The sequence below is a fragment of the Netta rufina genome (genome assembly GCF_964035555.1).
Source record: "Netta rufina genome assembly, chromosome: 4".
In the NCBI taxonomy this organism is placed as follows: Eukaryota; Metazoa; Chordata; class Aves; order Anseriformes; family Anatidae; genus Netta; species Netta rufina.
The window spans coordinates 5,087,524-5,107,861 of NC_140127.1; the positions used below are offsets into that span (position 1 = coordinate 5,087,524).

Genomic DNA, 20,338 nt, shown 5'->3' on the forward strand with positions numbered 1-20,338 from the left:
TGTCCCATTGAGCTAGCTGGGGCAGTCTTTGGCATCTTATTTTGTACTGGCTGGCAAGGCAGTGGCAGGCATGCCCCAGGACAGCTGTGAGCCCATACTCTCAGCATGCAGGAGTACCCTTGGGCGTAAGAACAGCACCGAGCATCTGGATGAAGACAGTAACATCTGCCATGATCGCAGCAAGATCCAAAAGCCAACATCTGTCTGCAGTCTCAGTCATGTCATGTTATCTATAATTTCATGCCTGAGATCCAAGAAATAGGATTCTGACTGTAGCAGATGGGGGTCATGCTATTTGTAGTTTGCAGCCAGTAAGATATTCAGAGCCTGTAATGGTTTGATAATTGAAGGAGATAGAACAGCCACAGCCCTCTGCTTGTGCTCAGTGTTCACCATAAAAAAAAAAAAAGCAGTAACAGCCAGCACGGAGTGATTTTTAGTTCTTCCTATTCCACACTTAACAATGGTGTGAGTGTGCAAATTCGGTAGCTTGGTAGCACATATGTGTGTTTTAAAATGAGCCTGTTGAAAATGATCTCTGCTGTAATGTCATGTCCAAGTAAGCACAGGGATCCTCTAGCTAGCTGTGGACTATGTTGTACGTGTTTTCCAGTATGTGTACATATATTATATATTTGTATATATATATATAAACCTGTGCATTGGAGAGGGGCAATATGGGATCACGTATGAGAAAAATAATAACAATGTAGAGACCATAAAGATACAGCAAGGTTGTATCCAGTTATTTTGCTTCATCCCTTTCTGAAGAGGCCAAGTTCATGCAGGAGAACAGAAAGGGGACAGGGATCATAGTGAGTGGTGCAAGTGGTTTCCACTCAGCCTGCAGCAAGCACTGCCCTTCCTACAGGGGATGCAGGAGGCCAGGTAGAAGACTTGCTCCCATGTCCTCTGCAGCAGGTAGAAGAAGTGGCAGACTGTGGAAGGGGAGGCATATGCTTTAATTCCTTGAAAGATTCAGCTGCAGGGGCTCTTCTCTGAGATGCATCAGAAACCCTTAAAAATAAACAGAAAATTGTCTACAATAGGAATTCTCAGACTCGCATGTGGTTGATCACATCTTTAATACATGGCAGACTGACCTTCCCCGCATTTGCATTTACATGGGCCACATGAATTTTTACAAATGAAAACTGTGAAATGGCCCAAACATGCTCAGCTCAGTGACCTCGGTTATTTCTAATTGTGTTGCTGGTAGCAACGAAATTTGTTCTACATACAGCACATATACATGCACACACAGCGCTCTTTCTGTTATAATAGTGGACCCTGCCAGCTTGGATGGCTCCTTATCTGTTTCTAGCTGCTTTCATACATACCTCAGGTCCTTCTGTGTAATGGAACACCTGCATAGCTTTCAGAAAGCTGGAGGTAGAGTCTGCACTGTGTAAGCAACCAATTCTCTGCAGACCTCAAGCATTTTTATTCACGAGCCACTAATCTGAAAACTAGTGTTTTAGAAAACCTGCTGGTAGCTTTCTGGAAGGTGCCTAAAAGAAATAAAAATAGTAAAGGACCTTGCTGTTTGGTGGTACTGTCACCTTACAGTTTGTCTCGTGGTAAGTAACAATCAATATTACTTCTGCAAAATCATGTTACACAAATTTCTCATAAAAGAGCTTATTTTACCTAAAAAGAGCAAGCTTGATACTAAACATCAGTTTCGGTGTTTCCAAAGATAGGAATGAAAGCACTACTTTTAGATTCCCTGATCCATTTTTCTTTGGCAATATAAGCTAAGAAGGGTGCCAAAATAAATGGCAGATTTATAAGCTTGTGAATTTATTAACTGCACTTGCAAAGAAGTTTTACAGGATTAGAAAACATTTGTTATCTGATAGGAGATAAACTGTTGCTCCTAGCTGAAATCAATAGAAATTTTGCCATATCAGGCATAGTTTTGCTTGTCGGAGCAGTTTGATTTAGCACATGGAGTGAGCAAACTATTCAAGGAATAGCTGCACTGTGACTATTATTATTACTGTGAAGAAGCTGTCTCTGGAATATCCCTGGTATTTGGTGTGAAAAATTATAAGGGAATACTTTGTTATGAAGAAATCCCAGGTTTGCTCAGACCTCTTTCTGCAGTGTCGCAGACTTCATCAAGTTTAAATCTTTGTTTCTTTTTCTTTCAGGGCCCTCCTGGTCCAAAAGGCGAGAAGGTAAGTTGATGTACGGGTGACACTTCCAAGGTCAATGGAAAGCCGTCGCAGCATGAACTAAAGACACAGTTTGTATTGACACAGTGTAATGTTAGATTATGTACGAGAGCTGGGTAGCACACAGATGCTGTGTTAAACCTATCATCTCATCTTTCCACTTTGCAGGGAGATCAAGGTGATCAGGGCCCTCGGGTAAGCATCTTAAAAAAAATGTTACACTTCCCCTTCGCTGAGTAGGCAATTAGTCCTTAGTGCAAAACTAAATTAAATACACTGTCTGAGCTAATTATGCTTATTAGCTGCATTTACCCTGCATGTTGAAGTCAGTGTCTGCAGGACAGTAATACTGAACGTGACCAGATAGTGTCTGAGAAGACTTAAGTAACAATAGTAAGTAATGCTTTAAAATATAAAATTTCCCTTGTGGGTGGAAGCAGGTTTCAGTGATTTTGCTCTGCTATATAAAAGCTTTCCTAACCAAACCTTTCAGTTTCCCCAGCAATGTTTTCACGCCTTGCATGGGCTCCCACAATGCAGAGGGTCAGTGGATTTATAAGAAATGTAGTTCTAGATTTCACATAAAATATACCTATCATTTAGTAAAGTGTAAACAAATACTTATGCATGTACTAGCTCTTTTTCATGATATGTATTTATTATTTTTTTAATAATAACAATATTATGACTTAAACATGTCCAGACAGACAGAACATGGCTTAGATGTGGAAACATAAAGATTGTTTTAATTTTTAAATATCATGTTCTTTTTAACAGAAATAAAGAGTAATACAGGGGTGAATTAGGCTGTGCCAGTTCATTGTTCTTTACATCTGTGCTTCATTAGAAGAAGTTTGGTTACATTGTTTTAACGATACAGTGACTTTCTTCTTTAGTTGCATATTTGGTGCGTATTTCCATTGATATTTTTTTTTCTGTCAAATAAGCAGAATATTTTGAATTTGTGATGTTATTGTATTATTTCTTCTCACTTTATTTTTTTTTTCCCCTAGTCAGTAAAATTATTTAAAGTCATAACATAGTTATCTACTGGAATTTGGTGTTGGTGCTATCAGCATTGTATTACCTCTAGGGTTCAATTACTATTGTGTCCTGCTTTACCAAGACATGTCCCATGTGTTGGAAGGCAGTAGAGTCCTCTCTGGACCATACAGATCATGGTTATGGCTATGTTGGTAGCCATATTATGGTGCTGTTAAATCAAGTGCTGCTAAGAACCAAAAAATACCCAACCTAAGGAATTTACATTTAAGGACATTATGACATTATTTGTGCAGTAGGGGCTGCCAATTGAGGCTATCTGAATACAGGAGAGGAATTGAATGAGGTCAGCAGAAGAGAGGAAGAACTGGTGAACAGCACCTTATTGAATGTTTAGGTATTTTTTCCAGTCTTGCTGGTTTTCCCTCTTTTGCTGAAGTGGGCTTGAGTGTGTTCCACAGCAGCTTCTATTTTTCTGCTTCTTTTTTATTCCCCCCCCCCATGTACTTCATGAGCAGTAAGTACTACGATGCCTCTGACCACTTTGTGTCTCATAGTACAGCATTTCTCTCTTTTGATGACTGTTTTCAGGGTGAATCTTGCTGTGCCACGGGATTTACAATGTAATTAATGGAAATTACGTGTGTCAGACAGTCATGCACCAAATGAAACCAAACCCATTTAAACCTGGTTGGTTACCTTTATGTATAGTTTTCCACCTATGTCAAATAAATGTTTTTGGAGGTGATACCATACTCTGAAGTGTGGTACCTGTAGGTGACCCTGGAATGAAGTCAGCATTTGGATTCAACAAGTTTGCAAACAGATTGGATAAAATGTCTGAAAGTGTTGGACATTTTAAAGCTAATTCAACTTTTAGAGACATAGAGCTTGAAGCTTATTTGTGATATTTTTACATATTGTTTGAGACTAGCACTTAGTTCAATAAAGATTTTATTGTTCCAAGTTATTTTTATGATTTGGAAATTTTACAATGATCCTTTGTTCTTTTTTATAGCTGCTTTCTTTTCTCCTGGTATTTTCAGGAACTAAAAGAAAACCACTTAGTAAAAGAAATCCATATAAATTGTGGAGACTCTCCAGGTCAAGGTGGGACCTTAAGCTCTTAAAATCCTGCTGAAATTAAAAGAAAAAGCATTTAAGAAACAAAAAAATAATTTATTTCTGTCCCTGCATATACCATTTCAGGTTTTCTTTCTGGGTCGTTACATTTTGAGAGATTCTTCTTTCTGAAATCTCAAAACTTCTTATTTTATGGTCCCTGGAGACGATGAGTATATACTGAACTTATCTAAGATTCAGGTTTACTTGAAAATATCTTCAGTAAATTAAAGCAGTAGGAACTTGATTTTCCAAGTACTGCCCGGAAACTTATATTTTCAGAATAACAGGTCTGAATATTATTATTTTTTTTTTTTTGGAAGAAGAAGAATCTGCAAGGTTTTCTTAGGTATTCAGAAGTAATTTGTTGACCAGTCTCCTTCATTTTACAGAGTTGGAGTAAGAGCTCAGGTTCATAATGCCATGTGGCCTAATCCACTTATGTCCATGTGTAAGCAAAAACAACATTCCAGTTGTGTGGATGATGTAGAAGTTCATGCTCTGAGAGTGAGCTTGAGCAGCAGATTAATTTGTGCTTTGATCTCATGAGACCACAGATAAAGCGAGTGCATTCAGCAGTCCTGATCTTATTTGAAAAAAATGCCTTTTTTATTTCTTATCTTTAGACATTTTTATATCAGATATCTTCTCACTACTTCAGTGTACTGGTAGACTGAACATTTAGGTCAAATGCAGAACTAGCTTTCCTCAATACCAGTTACACAAATGTTAGTAAGTCTTTTAGATGCTTTTCTTTTTGCAGAGGACATGGCTTTGTGACATGTCCATGCAGATTTGCATTACTGTACTGAGCCATGGCAAAATAAAAAATGACGGTTCTTAGCCTTTGGGCTATTAGAATAAATGCTGATGTCAATCCATTGCTTCGTTCTAGTTGCTCAGCTGCTCTATCCCAGCTTTAAAAATCCTAAGACTTTAAAAAGTCCTTCCATAATGGAAGGACTGCAGACTATATGTGTTCTGAGTAGAGATTGTACCCTGATTAATGGAAATAGATGTTCAGAGGTGAATATTTGGGAGTGAAGCAACTCGTACTGTGTCTTAAGTGGTCTGTTGTTGTCCTTCTGTAAATGATATAATAAATATCTTCTGTCCTTTACTTCACATGCATGAGAGATCAGGTCTAGAAATCAAGGGCTAGCAGCTGGCTTTAAATTGGTTTTGGTCTAGGTACAGTGAGAAGCTCCCCAGAAGCCATATTGAAGTATTTTCATGAAATTACTTTCTCCTTTTGGTATGTTTAAGTAAATTTTCCTAGCTGCTGGCTTTGCACAAAATTGATAACATCTCTCAGACTTCTTCAGCAGAAGAGATTAAGTCCTAGAAAAGAAAGGTATTCAGAAGTTTATTTTATTGTATTAACCTTTATTGACTTGAAGATGAAACAGGTTCTTTATATACTGTTAAACCAGTTGGGCTCTGGTAGTGATATAGTCTTTTAGTCTTTTCTATTTAACCCTGTCCTCTTCCCTGTTTACTTTTAATATATTTACTCTTTATTTGCCGCCCACTAAAAAGAGGAATCACTGCTTTGCAACATAAATTTTGCAGGTTCTACTCTTCTGTGTTGGAAAACTATTTAAAATTTGTCTAATATAGACAGACATAGGCCTGAAAGCAGACTACTTACTGAATTAAATACAAGTATACGTGTATATATAATGTAAGTACAGGCTATGAAGTATTGCTTCACTTGTTATATTATGTACACCACATTTGTAAGCTGTCCCATATCAAAGGGAAATTGAAGCTATATAAGAAATGCATTTTGAACTGATCCTTTCTTAAAAAAAAAAAAAAAAAAAAGAAAAAGGTAATTAATTAGGCTTGTTTTTAATGTGCATGTATATTATCCTTAGTTAATATGTTTCTAAGTATATATAGACAATATTTTGGGACTTTTTCTGCTCTTACTGACAAAATGGAAAACCTTTATTGACATCAATAAAATTAGTTCTTCATTCATAAATCAGAAAATACTAGTTACAGAGTTACATAAATCATGTTCACCTTCTTTTAAAGCTATCTTATTTTGTCTTATTTTTCATTTGAGAGTTGGCACATTTTTTTTAGAAGGGAACAGGTCTGCTTCACAAAACAGTAGAACATAAATTAATCTGACTTATTGGGAGTCTTGCTTTTGGTGAGGCCAATTTTTGAGGCATTGCTAACTGTAGCAAATGCAGGTAAATCAGTTCTATAAATAGGAAGCTTTGTTCAAATCAAACAATACATGCAGCTGATTTGTATCTTCATCTTGTCAAAGCAAATGTATAGTATTATAGTCAGAATATTATTTTAATATAATTTTGCATAACTTAAGCCTATTCTGTCAGTGTCTTGGTAATGTTTGATTATATCCTCCTCAATGTTCCTCACAGTTTTTTCTATAAATACTGCTCAATAATTTTATCTGCCTTAATAGAGGGACTGCTCAGCTTTCTTTAGCATAAATTAGTGTTGTCCCCAGCTGTTTTTCTTTCCTAATTAAATATTCTTTGGTTTCCTTTATATGAATATGCTGTCAAAAGCTGCAACAAATGTGATGATATAGTGATGGTGATATAAAAAATATTCCTATGATGGTGATATAAACAATATTCCTATGTGTGTATAAAAGAATGTTTTCTGTTTTTCTGTGTGTTACTTAAAACATAATTCACACAGCACTGCTTTCAAATCATGCTTTACTAATACAACTACCCATGCAGTTATTTTTTTCTTGCCCAATGTGTACAATCATATTATATTTCTAGTTCTAAACTATATCTAACCACTGTTTTGAATTATACTCCTAATGTGCCTCCTAATGTTCAGTGTAAGGACACTGAACAAAAACTTACATGATGTCTTCTGTTAACATAAGTTTCACTGAAGCAGCCTCCTTGAGAAAATTTGCCTGTAAGCAGTCAATTCTGAGGCTTTGTTTACTTATCTGTTAAAAGACAATAGGGGTATTTACCTGGTCCATTCTTGGGAGTAATTATCTGTTCTAACTCACCAGTTTTAGCTGGTCATGGCTCCACTGTTTTCCATTAAGCTGAAAGGCAGGGTAACAAATTGGAGTGAAGTTAGCAAAGAACTGAGATTGCACTGGCTGCCCACATTGCCTGGAGCACTGGGACACTCAGACTTGAGATGCCATTCACAGGAGAATTCTCTTGGCAGTGGATGATGCTCCAGGGCCCAGCTATGCCTTTGATGTCTTGCTCATGAGGTACCGCTGGGGAATGCAGAACAGCTGTGACACTAGAGAGTGCCACATACCTGCTTCCAAGATGAGGATGTTGTCATTCCCATCTTAAGAACTAGGCAGTGCGTGTCTTCACTCACCACCCGTCAGTTTGCATCTTGCCCCTTTTTAGTAATGCCAGAGGAATGGTGAGGAAGGAAGTCTTTGTACATCCTGTTCCTTTTTCTACAGCCCTGTCCCGTGACTGAGAAAACATTATGTAGGCGTTTCATCTCAGACAGCAGCTGTCCTGTAAAATACTACAGTACTGAACACTTGAGTTAGAGCAATCAAATTTAAAAAGAAACATGATAAGACATGACAGAAGTTTATTGCTGTGAGGACCAACTTGGTTTTGGGGCAGACCAACCCATCTTAGATTGAACAGGGTGTTTCCTACCAGTTTCAGTGAGAGCAGGTATGACTTCAGGAAGGATATTTTCTGCAGGTCAGATTGCGGTCACTCATCAGAACTTGTAACTGAGTTGTGTGGAGAAGTTATTTGCCTCACTGAAAATTCATCTAATACTAGGACTAAAATAGAACTAAAAAAGTGCTGGCTTTTCCCAGTTTTGTTCATTTGGAGTGCAGTGTCAGTCAGAGTTCACAATGAAAGTACAGAGGTCACTATGGAAAATAACACTTTTTTTATAATGAGCATTTCTAGTCAGAGACAGCTTGTGCTGGTTCTTAAACATTGCATTTTTATTATTTTAATACAAAATTTGAATTGTTACACAATATATTCAAATTATAACTCCTTGCCGAGTGATTGCCTAAGTGAAAAAAATATCCTAGATCCTTGTCTTGTTGTGGTGCACTGTTTTAGTTAGCAGCATTTCTGATGGAGAAAGCAGCAGTTATGATAAAAGGGATTATATAAAAGAGCTCCCACTGAGAGTCCATGGCACTGTACAGGGTGATACCAAACACTGTGTTCCCCAGGGCAGGTACAATAATTAGCTGCAGGACTGGCACTCAGTCTGAGGGATTAATTAGAACTGGAGGTGGTGTTGGGGGAGGGAAAGCAGCCATAAAGAGTGTCAGGATCACTCTGGCCTGAAGCCTGTGTGATTTGATGTGAAATAGCAGCAGCTGGCTGTAACCTTAGGAAGTGCAAGTGAACAGCAGGTGGTAATTCCTGTCTCATTTACCATGTCTTCACAGGAACATGTAAGCTTGTGCAGCTTGGGTTTATTGGCAGGTCAGAAGGAAAATCCTAAGGAGGACTGTGATATTTACTGTGCTAAGCAAATGCAGTAGTCAAAAGGGTGTGTATGCAGTGCAGTATAAAACCACTAACGTAACGTTTGTTGTTATACCTGCCAATCAACAAGGTTATGATAACCTTGTGGTCTTGGCCTTGCATAGACCAATGCGTAAAACTGAGTGTACTATGAAATACCTAGGACCACTAGTGGGAACGGCATCTTTGGAGACTGTGATGGATGTCAGAGGAAAATTATTTCATCTGAGTAGGAAATCAGAGGCAATGATGTGAGGTTCTGCCATCCTTCAGTGTTCTCTGTGTCTGTTGTATGGGAATGAGTAGGCTTTACCTGTGTTTCCAGGCAGGTAAGCAGGACACTGCATAATATGGTCACAGGCCTGTTAACTTCCACCTAGCATCATTTTTTGCTTGGAGTTTGGGCAAAAATTACAGCGGGTTGTGCAACAAATGTGTTAATGTAGAAATTGTAACCAGCTAGTGTTTCAGGGTAAGCTTGAGTTGCTGTCAGCAGTAGAATTTAGTGGGCCAGTGGTCGCTGTTGATCATTGTAGTGTTTTGTACTCTGTGAGGGCCTCCCAGAGTGTAGAACAAGAGCCCTTCCTATGTGCAGTTGAAGAATCAAACCAAATAAAGAGAAAATTGAGTAACTTTGAATCCATCGTTGAGAACAACTTTAGATAGAGAAAAAATAAAACAGATCTAGGGGATATTTGTCGCTATATTTATAGCAGAGTGACAGGAAAGGAAGAGAACTCATGTTGTGGGAAGGATAGATCTTTTTATGCCTTTTTTGAAGCTCATTGTTTGCCAACATTATCCTTCATGGATGCCAGAAGATGCAGTGCCTTCTAAAGCCTCCCACGCATGCAAAAACTATGCACTTGTTATAATTTCTTTGCTGGGTTCCACTTAATACTCCTGTATTTCTGGCCTTCTCCTGAAGTGCATGTTGCATATGGGGAGACGATCTAGGTCCAAGCCGGTACTGCATTTCTCTGACCATTAGAGAGAGATCAGACCTAATTCATTCAGCTCTGGGCCCCCCAGCACAAAAAGAACATGGAAGTATGAGGATGAGTCCAGAGTAGGGCAAGGAGGATGATCAAAGGGCTAGAGCACCTCTCCTTTGAAGACAGGCTGCAGGAGTTACAGTTGTTCAGCCTGGAGAAGAGAAGGCCCTGGGCAGACCTTACAGCAGCCTTCCAGTACCTAAAAGGGGCCTAATGGAAAGCTGGGGAGGGACTCTTGCCAGGGAGTGGAGTGATAGGATAATGGCTTTAAACTACAGGAGGGTAGTTTTAGATGAGATATAAGGAGGAAATTCTTCACTGTGAGGGCAGTGAGGCACTGGAACAGGTTGCACAGAGAAGTTGTGGGTGCCCCATCCCTGGAGCTGTTCAAGGCCAGGCTGGATGGGGCTTTGGATGGGATATGGTCTGGTGGGAGGTGTCCCTGCCCATGGCACAGGATTGGAACTGTATGATTTTTAAGGTCCCTTCCAACCCAAACCATTCTATAATTCCATGAAATTGTCTCCTTTGGACAAAAGAAAGATGGCTTTTTCCCACTTGAGAACATGTTGGAAAAGGTTGTTGCTGAAGAGGGGATGGGTTCTCTTTCTCATAAGTTAAGCAGAAACCTGAGGTGCTGATAACTACTCTTGAACTTGCCTGTGTGGTATTGGGAAGCATTGGGAATGGACTGTGAAGTGCTCTATGGAAGTGTTCCTGTGTGGAGCTATACAAAACTTTCAAAACTCTTTCTTTTATTCTCAGCAAGATTTTTAAAATCAAAACTGTATTTTCAGAGTATCTCCTTTCATAATTATTTTCTCTTTTCTTTGTATTCAACATGAAATAAATGTAATAATGAGATTTAGTTTTCCCTTTTTTTCTCCAAAATGTCAAATTGAAATTATGCTACATATAGTGGTAACTATGAAAATAACCATGTAGTAATCCTAAAGGCTAATGAATAAGAATGAACTGGTTAAAAGATTTTCTGGTAATCCCCTTTTTAATAAATGAGATTTTAAATATATTGCATGCTGCTTAAATTTTAGATCTTTTGTAGGTTTCTTGTTTGTACTCATTTCCATTACATGGGTATTGTAGTTTTATCTAGCAGAGGAACGAACCATGGGCACAGCAGGACTAATGAGTCACAGATGTAAAGATTCTGGCACATTACCATCTAATAATTTCTTAAATTTATATTCCATAACAAGATAAATGAATATTTGATACATCTGTTTTCTAAATGATGTATCATTCCTGTCTTAGCAGTGTTTCGGGAATGAGTCTCTTAAAATGTTTGGTGGCTTAGCCTTTTTTGGTTTTGTTTTCTTTTTATTTGTTTCTAAAGAGGAGATTTCAGGTCACCAACCAATGCAGTTAGCCACACCCCGTTCCAAAGTGGGATGGCTGGTTAAACTGCCTCTGATTTGCTGGGATCCACTTGCAGGGTCTCAGCTTCCTCTTATCTCACAGCACATCAAGACCAAAGTTGCTTAATGCATCTCAAAGGCACTAGTGAAGGACGTGTTGTACACATCAGAATATAACTCTGCTTTTTCTTTTTTTTTCCCCCTTTGGAAAGACCAATATGATCTTTGTGAACCAGAGGATCTTTGTTGTCATTGCAGGTGGAGATGCACAGAGCAAATACTTGTAATGATGACTCTGCTGCAGCTATCAGGCTGCTCTTTCCTGTTGGTGCTTTCCACGAGGCCAGCTGGGCTGCAGGGGGCTCATGCACCATGGCTGCCCCATGGCTCTGTGGGCTGCACCATCAGGGCTTTCATGCAAGACTTCTTGGAAGCCACCTTGTCTGGTGGTCAGAGCCAGGTGCAGCCTTTCCTTTCATAGGAGCCAAACTGCCACCCTGCAGGTCTTGCAGGGGGCTGTGCCACCAGCTCCTTCTCACAGAGGTAGCACGTATGCATGCGTGCACATAGTGAGCTTAGAGGCACAAGACTGTATGCCTCAGCCTGATGTGTCTCAGCCATTTCCTGGCTCTCCATGAGCAAACCTTTGAGAACCTCTGCTTCAGATAGTGTGCTGTGCCTGGAGGATTTCTTATTTTAGGAATATACTTCTCAACCTCACAAAACTTCAGCTTTATCAGGAGGTCTGATTTGAACCCTAGAATGCAGCACAAGAAGGGTGTTGAACTGAGAGTAAAATTCACCCCCTGTATTGCCACACCAGGCCATGATTACCACTTTTTTGTTTTGTTTTGTTTTTGTACCAGTATAAGTTCTGCACGTCTTGGTAGAGTAGATTGTGAGAGACCACATGCAGCATACAGCACTTGAAGGGAAAAATTTTGCCCTGGTTATGTATGTGTTGAAAACGTTGATTGTGGCCATTGTGGACTCCCCCAGATCTAGTAGTAGATTGTTGTTCAGTGTTTATAATTGTGTTTGTATTACCAGTTTATGTGCTGAATGTCATATGTTAAACAGAACACGAGGAGCAGGATGGTAATTCCACAAAATGCCTCAAAATCCAGTGTCACAGCTGTCAAGTTTTGCGGCAATCCGGAATCCAAGCTTTCTGCATAGCTCTCTTGAAGTGTTGTAGAACATTTGGTTGGAAATGGCTCAGTCATCAGATGGCCAATAGCCTAACAACTGTCAAACGATCATAACAATTTATTGTAATTTCAAGAAAAGTCACCTCTGAGCAACTGCTCCTTCTAAAATCTGTTTATAATGTTGTGAAGTAACAACCTACATGTGCAGCGTAGTGCAAACCTAATTCTGTTTCCCGTATGACAGAGAGGCTGTTCCCTGTCAGTAGGCAATGTGGGGTATACTAAACATGGTGTTTGTTCTGTTTGTGTGTTAGTAAATTGTCTCTGTGTTGTTTGTGTTGTGCTGTTTTGGTACCATGTTATGCTGTGTCCCTAGGGTCTGCCAGGCTTCCCCACAGTCGCTGCTCTGCACAGTAATCAGATCCTCACCGTCAAGGTTTGTGGCTGACACGTACCTGTTCAGTCAGGTCTCTCTGTATCAGCATAAAAGTGCACATGAAATAATCATTTTTACCATGGGATAGCCATGAATCCTTATGGTGGGCCTAAGTCAACCTTCACTGCCTTTGCCTTGGTGTAAGCATTCCTGATGCAAAACGTGGGATCAAATCCATAGCTGTGTACAGTGTTACCACCGGTAGCACACACTTTCCATGTGCTCTTGATCAGTATTTTATTTTCGGATGAAATTTTTTTTCTGTAGTTCTGCTTCCCTGAGGCATACAGGAGTGTGGAAAACGTCAGTGAACCTGGTTATATAGAGAGTGAGTTACCTGTGTTAGATATCTGAAGTTTAATCTGTATGTGCTGATTTTTCCAAGTGCATTTGCAAATTAAGCAGGAAGGACTGAAGCAATCTGGTCAAGCTGGAGCTCCAGTCCTTATTCAAATGACACCATTCTTCATGGCACGATATGCTGGTTAGAAAATCTGACTGAAAGTTGAACTGGTGCTTTGTCTCTAGAAGCTTTGCTGAAAACAGCATATAAAGATACTGATGCTCAGAGCCTGGATCATGAAAAATAAAAATAAAAGTGAAGAATTCTCCCAAGAAAACTGTGGAGTTTTTTTGTTACGCAGTTAATTACATATGATTAATTCATTAAAGCAGTATGTCCTGTACTTTAGAGGGCATTTTCTTCGAAGGAAAAAGCACAGCTTCTATCAGACAGAAGCACCAGTTTATATAATTTTAACTATTACAAGTCTAATGAATATATCTTTATTTCTTTCTCGGGCCTTCTGATGTCTATTCTTCAATTCTCTCATCTCTGATCTTCAACTTTTGACCTCACCTGCCTGATCAGATGGTGTTTCCTAAAATCAATCATGGGTTTCTGTCTGCTGATCAGCAGCTCATTAAACGCCGCCTCATTAAGGTAGTGCTTCATCTCACTTGAGTCTGTTTCTTCTTTACATTCAGTTTACTTTCTGCTGTACCTTTTTGTCAGATGCCTTCTTATAGCAGGTTGTTCATTTGAAAATGCTCTGGAATTTAAGGAAGTATAAGTGAAATTAATGCTTAAAATACAATGGGTAGCTTTGCTGAGTTGTCCACATTTAAGATGCAGTCAGCTCTTTCAGTGGTTTGTGGTGGTATGCTGGAAATTAAAGTAGTTGAGCACCATTTCTGGTGTTTTATATAAGGGAATGGTAATATGTTTTGAAGCTTTCTTAGAAAATGTCTTTTACAAATTATTAGGTCCAAATCATTAAAGGGGTTTGGCTGATTATAACTATAAAACAGCTCCCCAAAACAGATGAAAACTTTGGGGGTAAGCGGTTATTTTCCATGGTCGTGTTTGAAGTTTGTCCACGTATCACCGATGGGCTTTGGAAAGCTGCCAAGCGAGCCATCTAATTCTTGTAGGTGACTTTTTTGTTTTTGTTTTTGCTTTAACTTCAGCTTTTTTGTGATTGTGCCAATCATGAAGTGAAGAGCTGCTTATTGAAAACAGTTACTCACTCTGGAAAAGTGGATGAATAAAATATTGCAAAGCTACCCCAAATTTTAGTGCATGTCCTGTAGTAGGACAAGCTGTATAGAATGCAAGCCTTCTGTTCTGTGGCTGATTGCATGGGACAGGTACAGCCCACTGGTCTTCAAGGCAAAGTGCTGTCTTTGCCATAAGGGGTGAAGGATGCCAGTGTCTAGCTCATGGCAGCTCCTTCCAGCTTATCTTGCGTTCTTTCTGGGAAACAATGTCTTTTAGTGTGGTTGGTGCCTCGAAAGCAAACCTCTGATGATGATTTTTTTTTGCTGGTTTAGGGGGACCAAGGACAAGCTGGACCCCCTGGACCTCCAGGGCCACCAGGACCCAGAGGTCCCCCAGGAGATACTGGCAAAGATGGTCCTCGAGGGATGCCTGGTATTCCGGTGAGTTAGTCTGTTGGTGTCCAAATTCCTCTCAAGTATGTGCCAGCTCAGTTTCAAAGATGGTTTGTGAAGATTGGCAAATAAGACACGTGGAGGCTGAACCACAGACAAATTTCATAGTGTACCTGAAGTCCCCCCACCACACACAGCAAGTTCATAGCAGGGCCAAGAGTAACACCTAGGTTTCTTCTCTCCCACCCCTGACAGTTTTCCCCACACCTTATAAGGTTTCTGAGTTGCTCATTGATGTTTTAATAGCTGTGTGAGGAGGGTCTGCCCCACTCTACAAGCAGCAAATGTTGCTGCTCAGACTTCAAGATAAAGCTGAATTTGAGACTTTACATGGGCTGGCTTGGATTCTTGCTTCCTAATGATTTATCCTCAAATTATATAATTATAGTAATAAACTGCTAAATGCCGCCCAAAGTATGATAAATGTTGGAGTGAAATTCTGCCATCTTTACACAACTATAATAGCACCATTTTGTTTGTCTCATCCCCTGTATTTCATTAGAACTACCAGCAGAATACAGTATATTGCTTATTGTTTGTTTTAGGCACTGGATCAGACTCACAACCCATAGCACTTCATGATGATCACTTAATCGATACAAAACACGTAAACAGATGTATAAATGCAGGACTTTTTTTTTTACTTTTTTTTTGTGGAAATATGAGTATATTAGTTTTATAGTTTGTGACTGCTTTTTATTATTTGTTTGAAAGAAATACCTCTCTGTTCATCACAAATGCCATTGTATTATTAGTGTGGAAACTGAATGATAGGCAGGGGACACATCACAAGTCTGAAATGTCCCTTGAGGCCTGTAGTACACTAGTGTTTATTTTTGTTTGTTTGTTTGTTTGTTTTTCAAAAAAAAAAAAAAAAAAAAAAAAAAACCACTAGGTTCTTATTGCTCTGCCAAGTTCTAGCACAAGGTTACGGAATTAACCTTGAAGTCTGTTGCTTTCACTACAATGCTTTACTTTGGCCATCGAGTTATTTCTTGTTAGTCTTGTAATGCAGTAAAATTGACTGCATTCAGCAGAGTTTCTTCTGGTTTAAAGTAGTTAGGGCTGAGGCTGAAGCCACAACGAAATTTCTGACTGCAGGGACACCACTTTTATAATTCACATATAAGAGACTAGGAGAATCAGCTGGTGTTGCTGGTCACAATCTGACTGTGGATTGCTTGGGTTTTTTTGCTGCTTAGCAAAGGGAACATCAGTGTTTCTCATAACAGGGAAGTAATGTATTTTATGCAATGAGGTCATGCCATGTTATAATAGTTCTGTAGTGATTTTGACTTTAGATGGCAAGAGAGAGTTTCTTTTTATAGTTTTTTTTCTTTTCTTTTTTTCCCCAGCTGTGGCTATCTTAAGCCCTTGGAAAATCGGTTTATAGTACAGATTTAGAATCAGATACAACAAGGACTCAGAAACCAACCAGATTGCTGACTGTTGTTACCATCCTCCTTCTTCTCAGTGTCCTGTATCCACAGGTTAAATTGCTGATCCTTGAAAGGCTTGTTCTTCCATGGCTGCATGATTGATACACAGTCAAGCAGGAGAGCAGTAAAGGGAATACTTGTCCCAGAGGCAGTGACAGCTTTGTATTTTTAAAAGGCTTGTGCGGACCTTTTAGCCGAAGAGGTGAACAACAAAACAGTAGCTATACTGTGTTACAGGTAGGGACGTTGCAGCATTACAAAGCTAGAGGAGAAAGTCCTTACCATGGCCAGCCTCCGTGATAAGGCAGTAATTTCCTTAAGCAAGCATTTCCTTGTTAGCGAGGAGCTTATAATCACTAGGGCTGCAAGAACATGCCCTGCCTTTCCCCGTACAAATACACTTGCTGTGTGTCCTGAGAAAGTCTTGCGCTCATGTCCCAAAGGGCCCAGGTGAGCAACTCCAGCAGCCATTGTGAGATTGCTGTGTAAGTCAGCTAGCAAGGTTTCAGAGGGAGCAAAAAGTCCAACCAGCTTGGATAATTTGCTGTCTGAAACCTGTGCTTGTGTGGCTTCTCTCTCACTGGTTTCTCAGTGTGTTTGCAGATGCTACATTTGTGCTTCTGAATGCACACCTACCCAGAGTAGCAGCTCTGATTCTGTTCAGTTGCCAAGAACAGCAGCATCAAAACAGTTCCCATCTGGTTTTGACAGGTTTTCTTTTATGACAAAGCTGGTAAAGATGTTCCTGCAGCTGCACTGATAAAAAAGCGCATGGATTGCCCTGTGCACATTTGGGTTTACAAGGGAGTGATCTGTAAACTAGATAAATAAAAATGATAGGAACTGTGTTTTTTTGGATAGATATCTTTAGCCCATATTGTATGACTGATCCAGTCTACTGTCTCGTCGGACAGTTGTATGTGTTCATATGAGAGGAAAAGGGAGAAGATAGGTTCTGACTTTATGTAGATCTGTGCCTGCAGAAAGGCTAAATTGGAAAAATGATGGGTTACCATTTTGAAAAGCAGTCCAGGTATTTAACAGATGAGTAATTATCGCATGCCTTCAAAATCTCAATATTCATGGATTTACACAATATGATAATCTGCAACGGTAAGTTATGCATGCTGACTGTGGTGATGACACAGAACACTCAGTAATTTTGGAATATGTAAACAGTGGGATTCAGCACACATGTGAAAATAACCTTTCTCTGTGTTCTTTAGCACAATTCACTGGAGTGGAATATTATGATTGGAACCAAGGGGCAGGGAATCAGGACACCAGTGTTTGACTGTTGCCTGGAGAACTACACCATTAAAAGATGGTGAAATAGTACTTTGCCTCTTAAAATACATGTGATTTGGCCTATTACTTTAAAAAGCAATGTGTATATGTGTATATATATATATAAAATGTGTAGTAAGTTGTCATACCTGTTAAAGAATGGAATTTTTAAAGTCAATGTTATGAGGTAAAGCAATGAATTCAAGACATGCTCCTGAAATTATTCACACTTTTTTTTTTTTTTAAGGGTGAGCCTGGAAAAACAGGCGAACAAGGACTGACAGTAAGTACTCTTCCAGTTTGCTAAGAAACTGTAACAGATTTTTAACACCTTTTTGAAAACGTGGAATTCCAGAGAGCTTTATAACTGTATTTCCAAACCTTCCTTTGTCTCAGTGCATTTGATGTCTCATTTGTGAAGAATACACGAGAAAGACAAATGTCCTCTTTTTACATACAGTTGCCTGTAATATAAGACCAGCCAGTTCTTTCAGGTTGCAGAAACAGAGGGAAATAAAATAGTCAGGGGCACAGCAAAGCAAAAGAACCAGGCAAGGTTTGCCTGGTTTGTGACCCCCACTTACCACTGTCACTGAAGTTGAATTGTCTGCCTTGAGACCATGGAGCAGCACAACAGCCATCTACTTATTTTAAGGGCCAAAATCCCAGCTGTCTCTGTGGCAATTGTTCTGTCCCTTTGCTTGCTGCTTGCTGGAACGGCGAAGGCGCAGTACAGCATACGGAAACAGTCAGAATATTATCCTCTCTTGAGGTTTGTTTTTTTTTTTTTTTTTGTCATGTGTGGGAGAATATAAAAGCCAAATGAATGCACTTTTCCCAAATATTCAGATATGGGAGAAGATGTTTTCTGTCACATCAGGAACTAATTAGCCCTATTCATTTGGAAGCAAACTGAAGCTTCACTGGTTGTAAATCAGCTTCAGCCACAGGGTAAAGCATCAGAAGTTTCTGTCTGTCCCAGAACTGTGAAACACGCAGTGATTTTTTTCATTAAGATCTCCCTAAACACTCGTGGTCATTTTTATTTTTTTATGAGAGATGACAGAATTGTAGCCCATGCCATGTGTTTTTGATTCCTGAATGCTTCTGAGAAGGAAGATTATATGCTTAGCAATCACTGCAGATATGATTACTACCTATTTGAATTTATGAAGTTTAAACAGGTGTGATGATACTTTATCTTGAAAAATTTCAATGAATTTTGGATTGACAAAATCCAAAGTATTTTGGAAGAATAAGCTAAGATCCTGAGACTCTGAAATATCTGCTGTGATCAGGAAGTTAGTCCTATATCTTTTCTTTTCAAAATAAAGATTCAAGAGAACCAAAATCAAAGCCTCTTAAAGATACTACCTTGTGTTTTATCACATTTGTAGGTTATTTTTTCTTCTTTCTGTTTTGGTTTATGAGGCCCTATCGTTATTAATATGTATAATAGATAGTAAGGATATTTTTTTGTTGTTGTTCTGTTTTGTTTCATTTGTAATCTCCTTTTTGACCTCTGAACCATGCTCACACATTCTTCAACAGTGTCTTCCTTCTGTTCAAGACCAGGTCTTCAGGGTCACAGATTCTGTGAGGGTCTTTAAAGTCAAAGAGAGTCCATCATCATGTTCAGAAGATTCCCACCGCTCTAAACTAGCCATCTGTGTGTAAGAACTAAACAAATGCTACTGAGCCATTTCTCTAAATGCAGCTGTGTTTAAATAGGGAGAAAAAGTATTATAAAAATCAAATTATCAAGCTTGAATTAGAGAAAGATCCCAGACTATATGAACTCCCAGCTCCAAGTGCTTGGTCTAAAAGCTATTCTTATGGCTTAAGCATTAAGTTGTGTATAGATCAAGCAAAGAGCACCAGGGTATCAGGGAGGCAATTAATTTCTTTTTATTTTTCTTGGTGCTTTTGACATACCCTTTATGCCAGTACAGGTTTCCAGACTGTCTTCCCTGTGGAAAGTGCTACAACTGTTGAGATACTGTCTAGCTTCATCAAACATCTTCTTCCATCCTGTATTTCTTCACTCAAATATCTCTTTACTTCCATATTGAAATTTGAGGTGCTGCTACAGAAGTTGCTGATTTCCCAAAAGGTGCACTGTAAATTGTGCTGCCAGAGAAAATAGGTATAGTTTGCTGTGGAGAACACAGGCCTACCTGTAATTCTTTTTCCATATTATCCATCCATCTTTTCAAAGTAAATTATAGCACAGACCTCTGCCCTGAGGGACTTCTAGGTTAATATTGCAGGAACTATTTTGTAAAGACTAACCTTTGTTTCACACTGAGTCTGAAGTACAAGTATCTGGTTTTTCTTCATTTGAAGTAGAATCTGGGAAATAGATGCACATAAAGCACTACAGTCCTGGCCTCCCAGAAGTCCACCTGTGGATTCTGACTTGCCCTCATGTCCAAGACCCTTTCCAGTAAGAAGCCAAGTAGTGTGGCATGTACTCTGGTTCTTCTTCCAGAATGGAGACGATACAACCAAGGAGAGCACCAGATGCTCAGAAACAATCCCTAAGTTTTGGATGTACTTGCTGATGTTGGTGGAAGCCAAAGGCTATTTGTATCCTAAAGGAGCACATTCTCAGCAGCTTTAAATCACGTGGTGCTGTTTAATTCAAGAAGAGCTGCAGGCCTGACCTCTAGATTATAATAGTGGGGATAGAAGCTTTTCTTTTCCAAAAGTGGTTTACACTTGTGTTCAGTAACATGCCTCAGTATTTCTAGGTGAATATACAGAATATTGTTAGAGCTGATGAACTCAGTTTTAACCTCTGAACCAACAATGGCATAGCTTGAAATTACTTAGTTTTCTATTTTCTCTTCTTACAAGAAGTAGAATAAAACTCCTGAAGAGTGCAAGGTGGTAGAT

At 39.2% G+C, this 20,338-nt stretch overlaps 1 protein-coding gene across 1 annotated transcript in view; it reads left to right on the forward strand.

Annotated features, from left to right (window-relative positions):
* COL25A1 (collagen type XXV alpha 1 chain) overlaps window positions 1-20,338 on the forward strand; it is a 297,785-nt gene that overhangs the window by 198,752 nt on the left and 78,695 nt on the right. Inside the window, exons 6-10 of the mRNA XM_084285919.1 lie at window positions 2,157-2,183; window positions 2,349-2,375; window positions 13,633-13,704; window positions 14,595-14,702; window positions 17,688-17,723. Of these exons, the coding sequence (XP_084142045.1) occupies window positions 2,157-2,183; window positions 2,349-2,375; window positions 13,633-13,704; window positions 14,595-14,702; window positions 17,688-17,723 (270 nt within the window). The remainder of the gene's footprint in view (window positions 1-2,156; window positions 2,184-2,348; window positions 2,376-13,632; window positions 13,705-14,594; window positions 14,703-17,687; window positions 17,724-20,338) is intronic.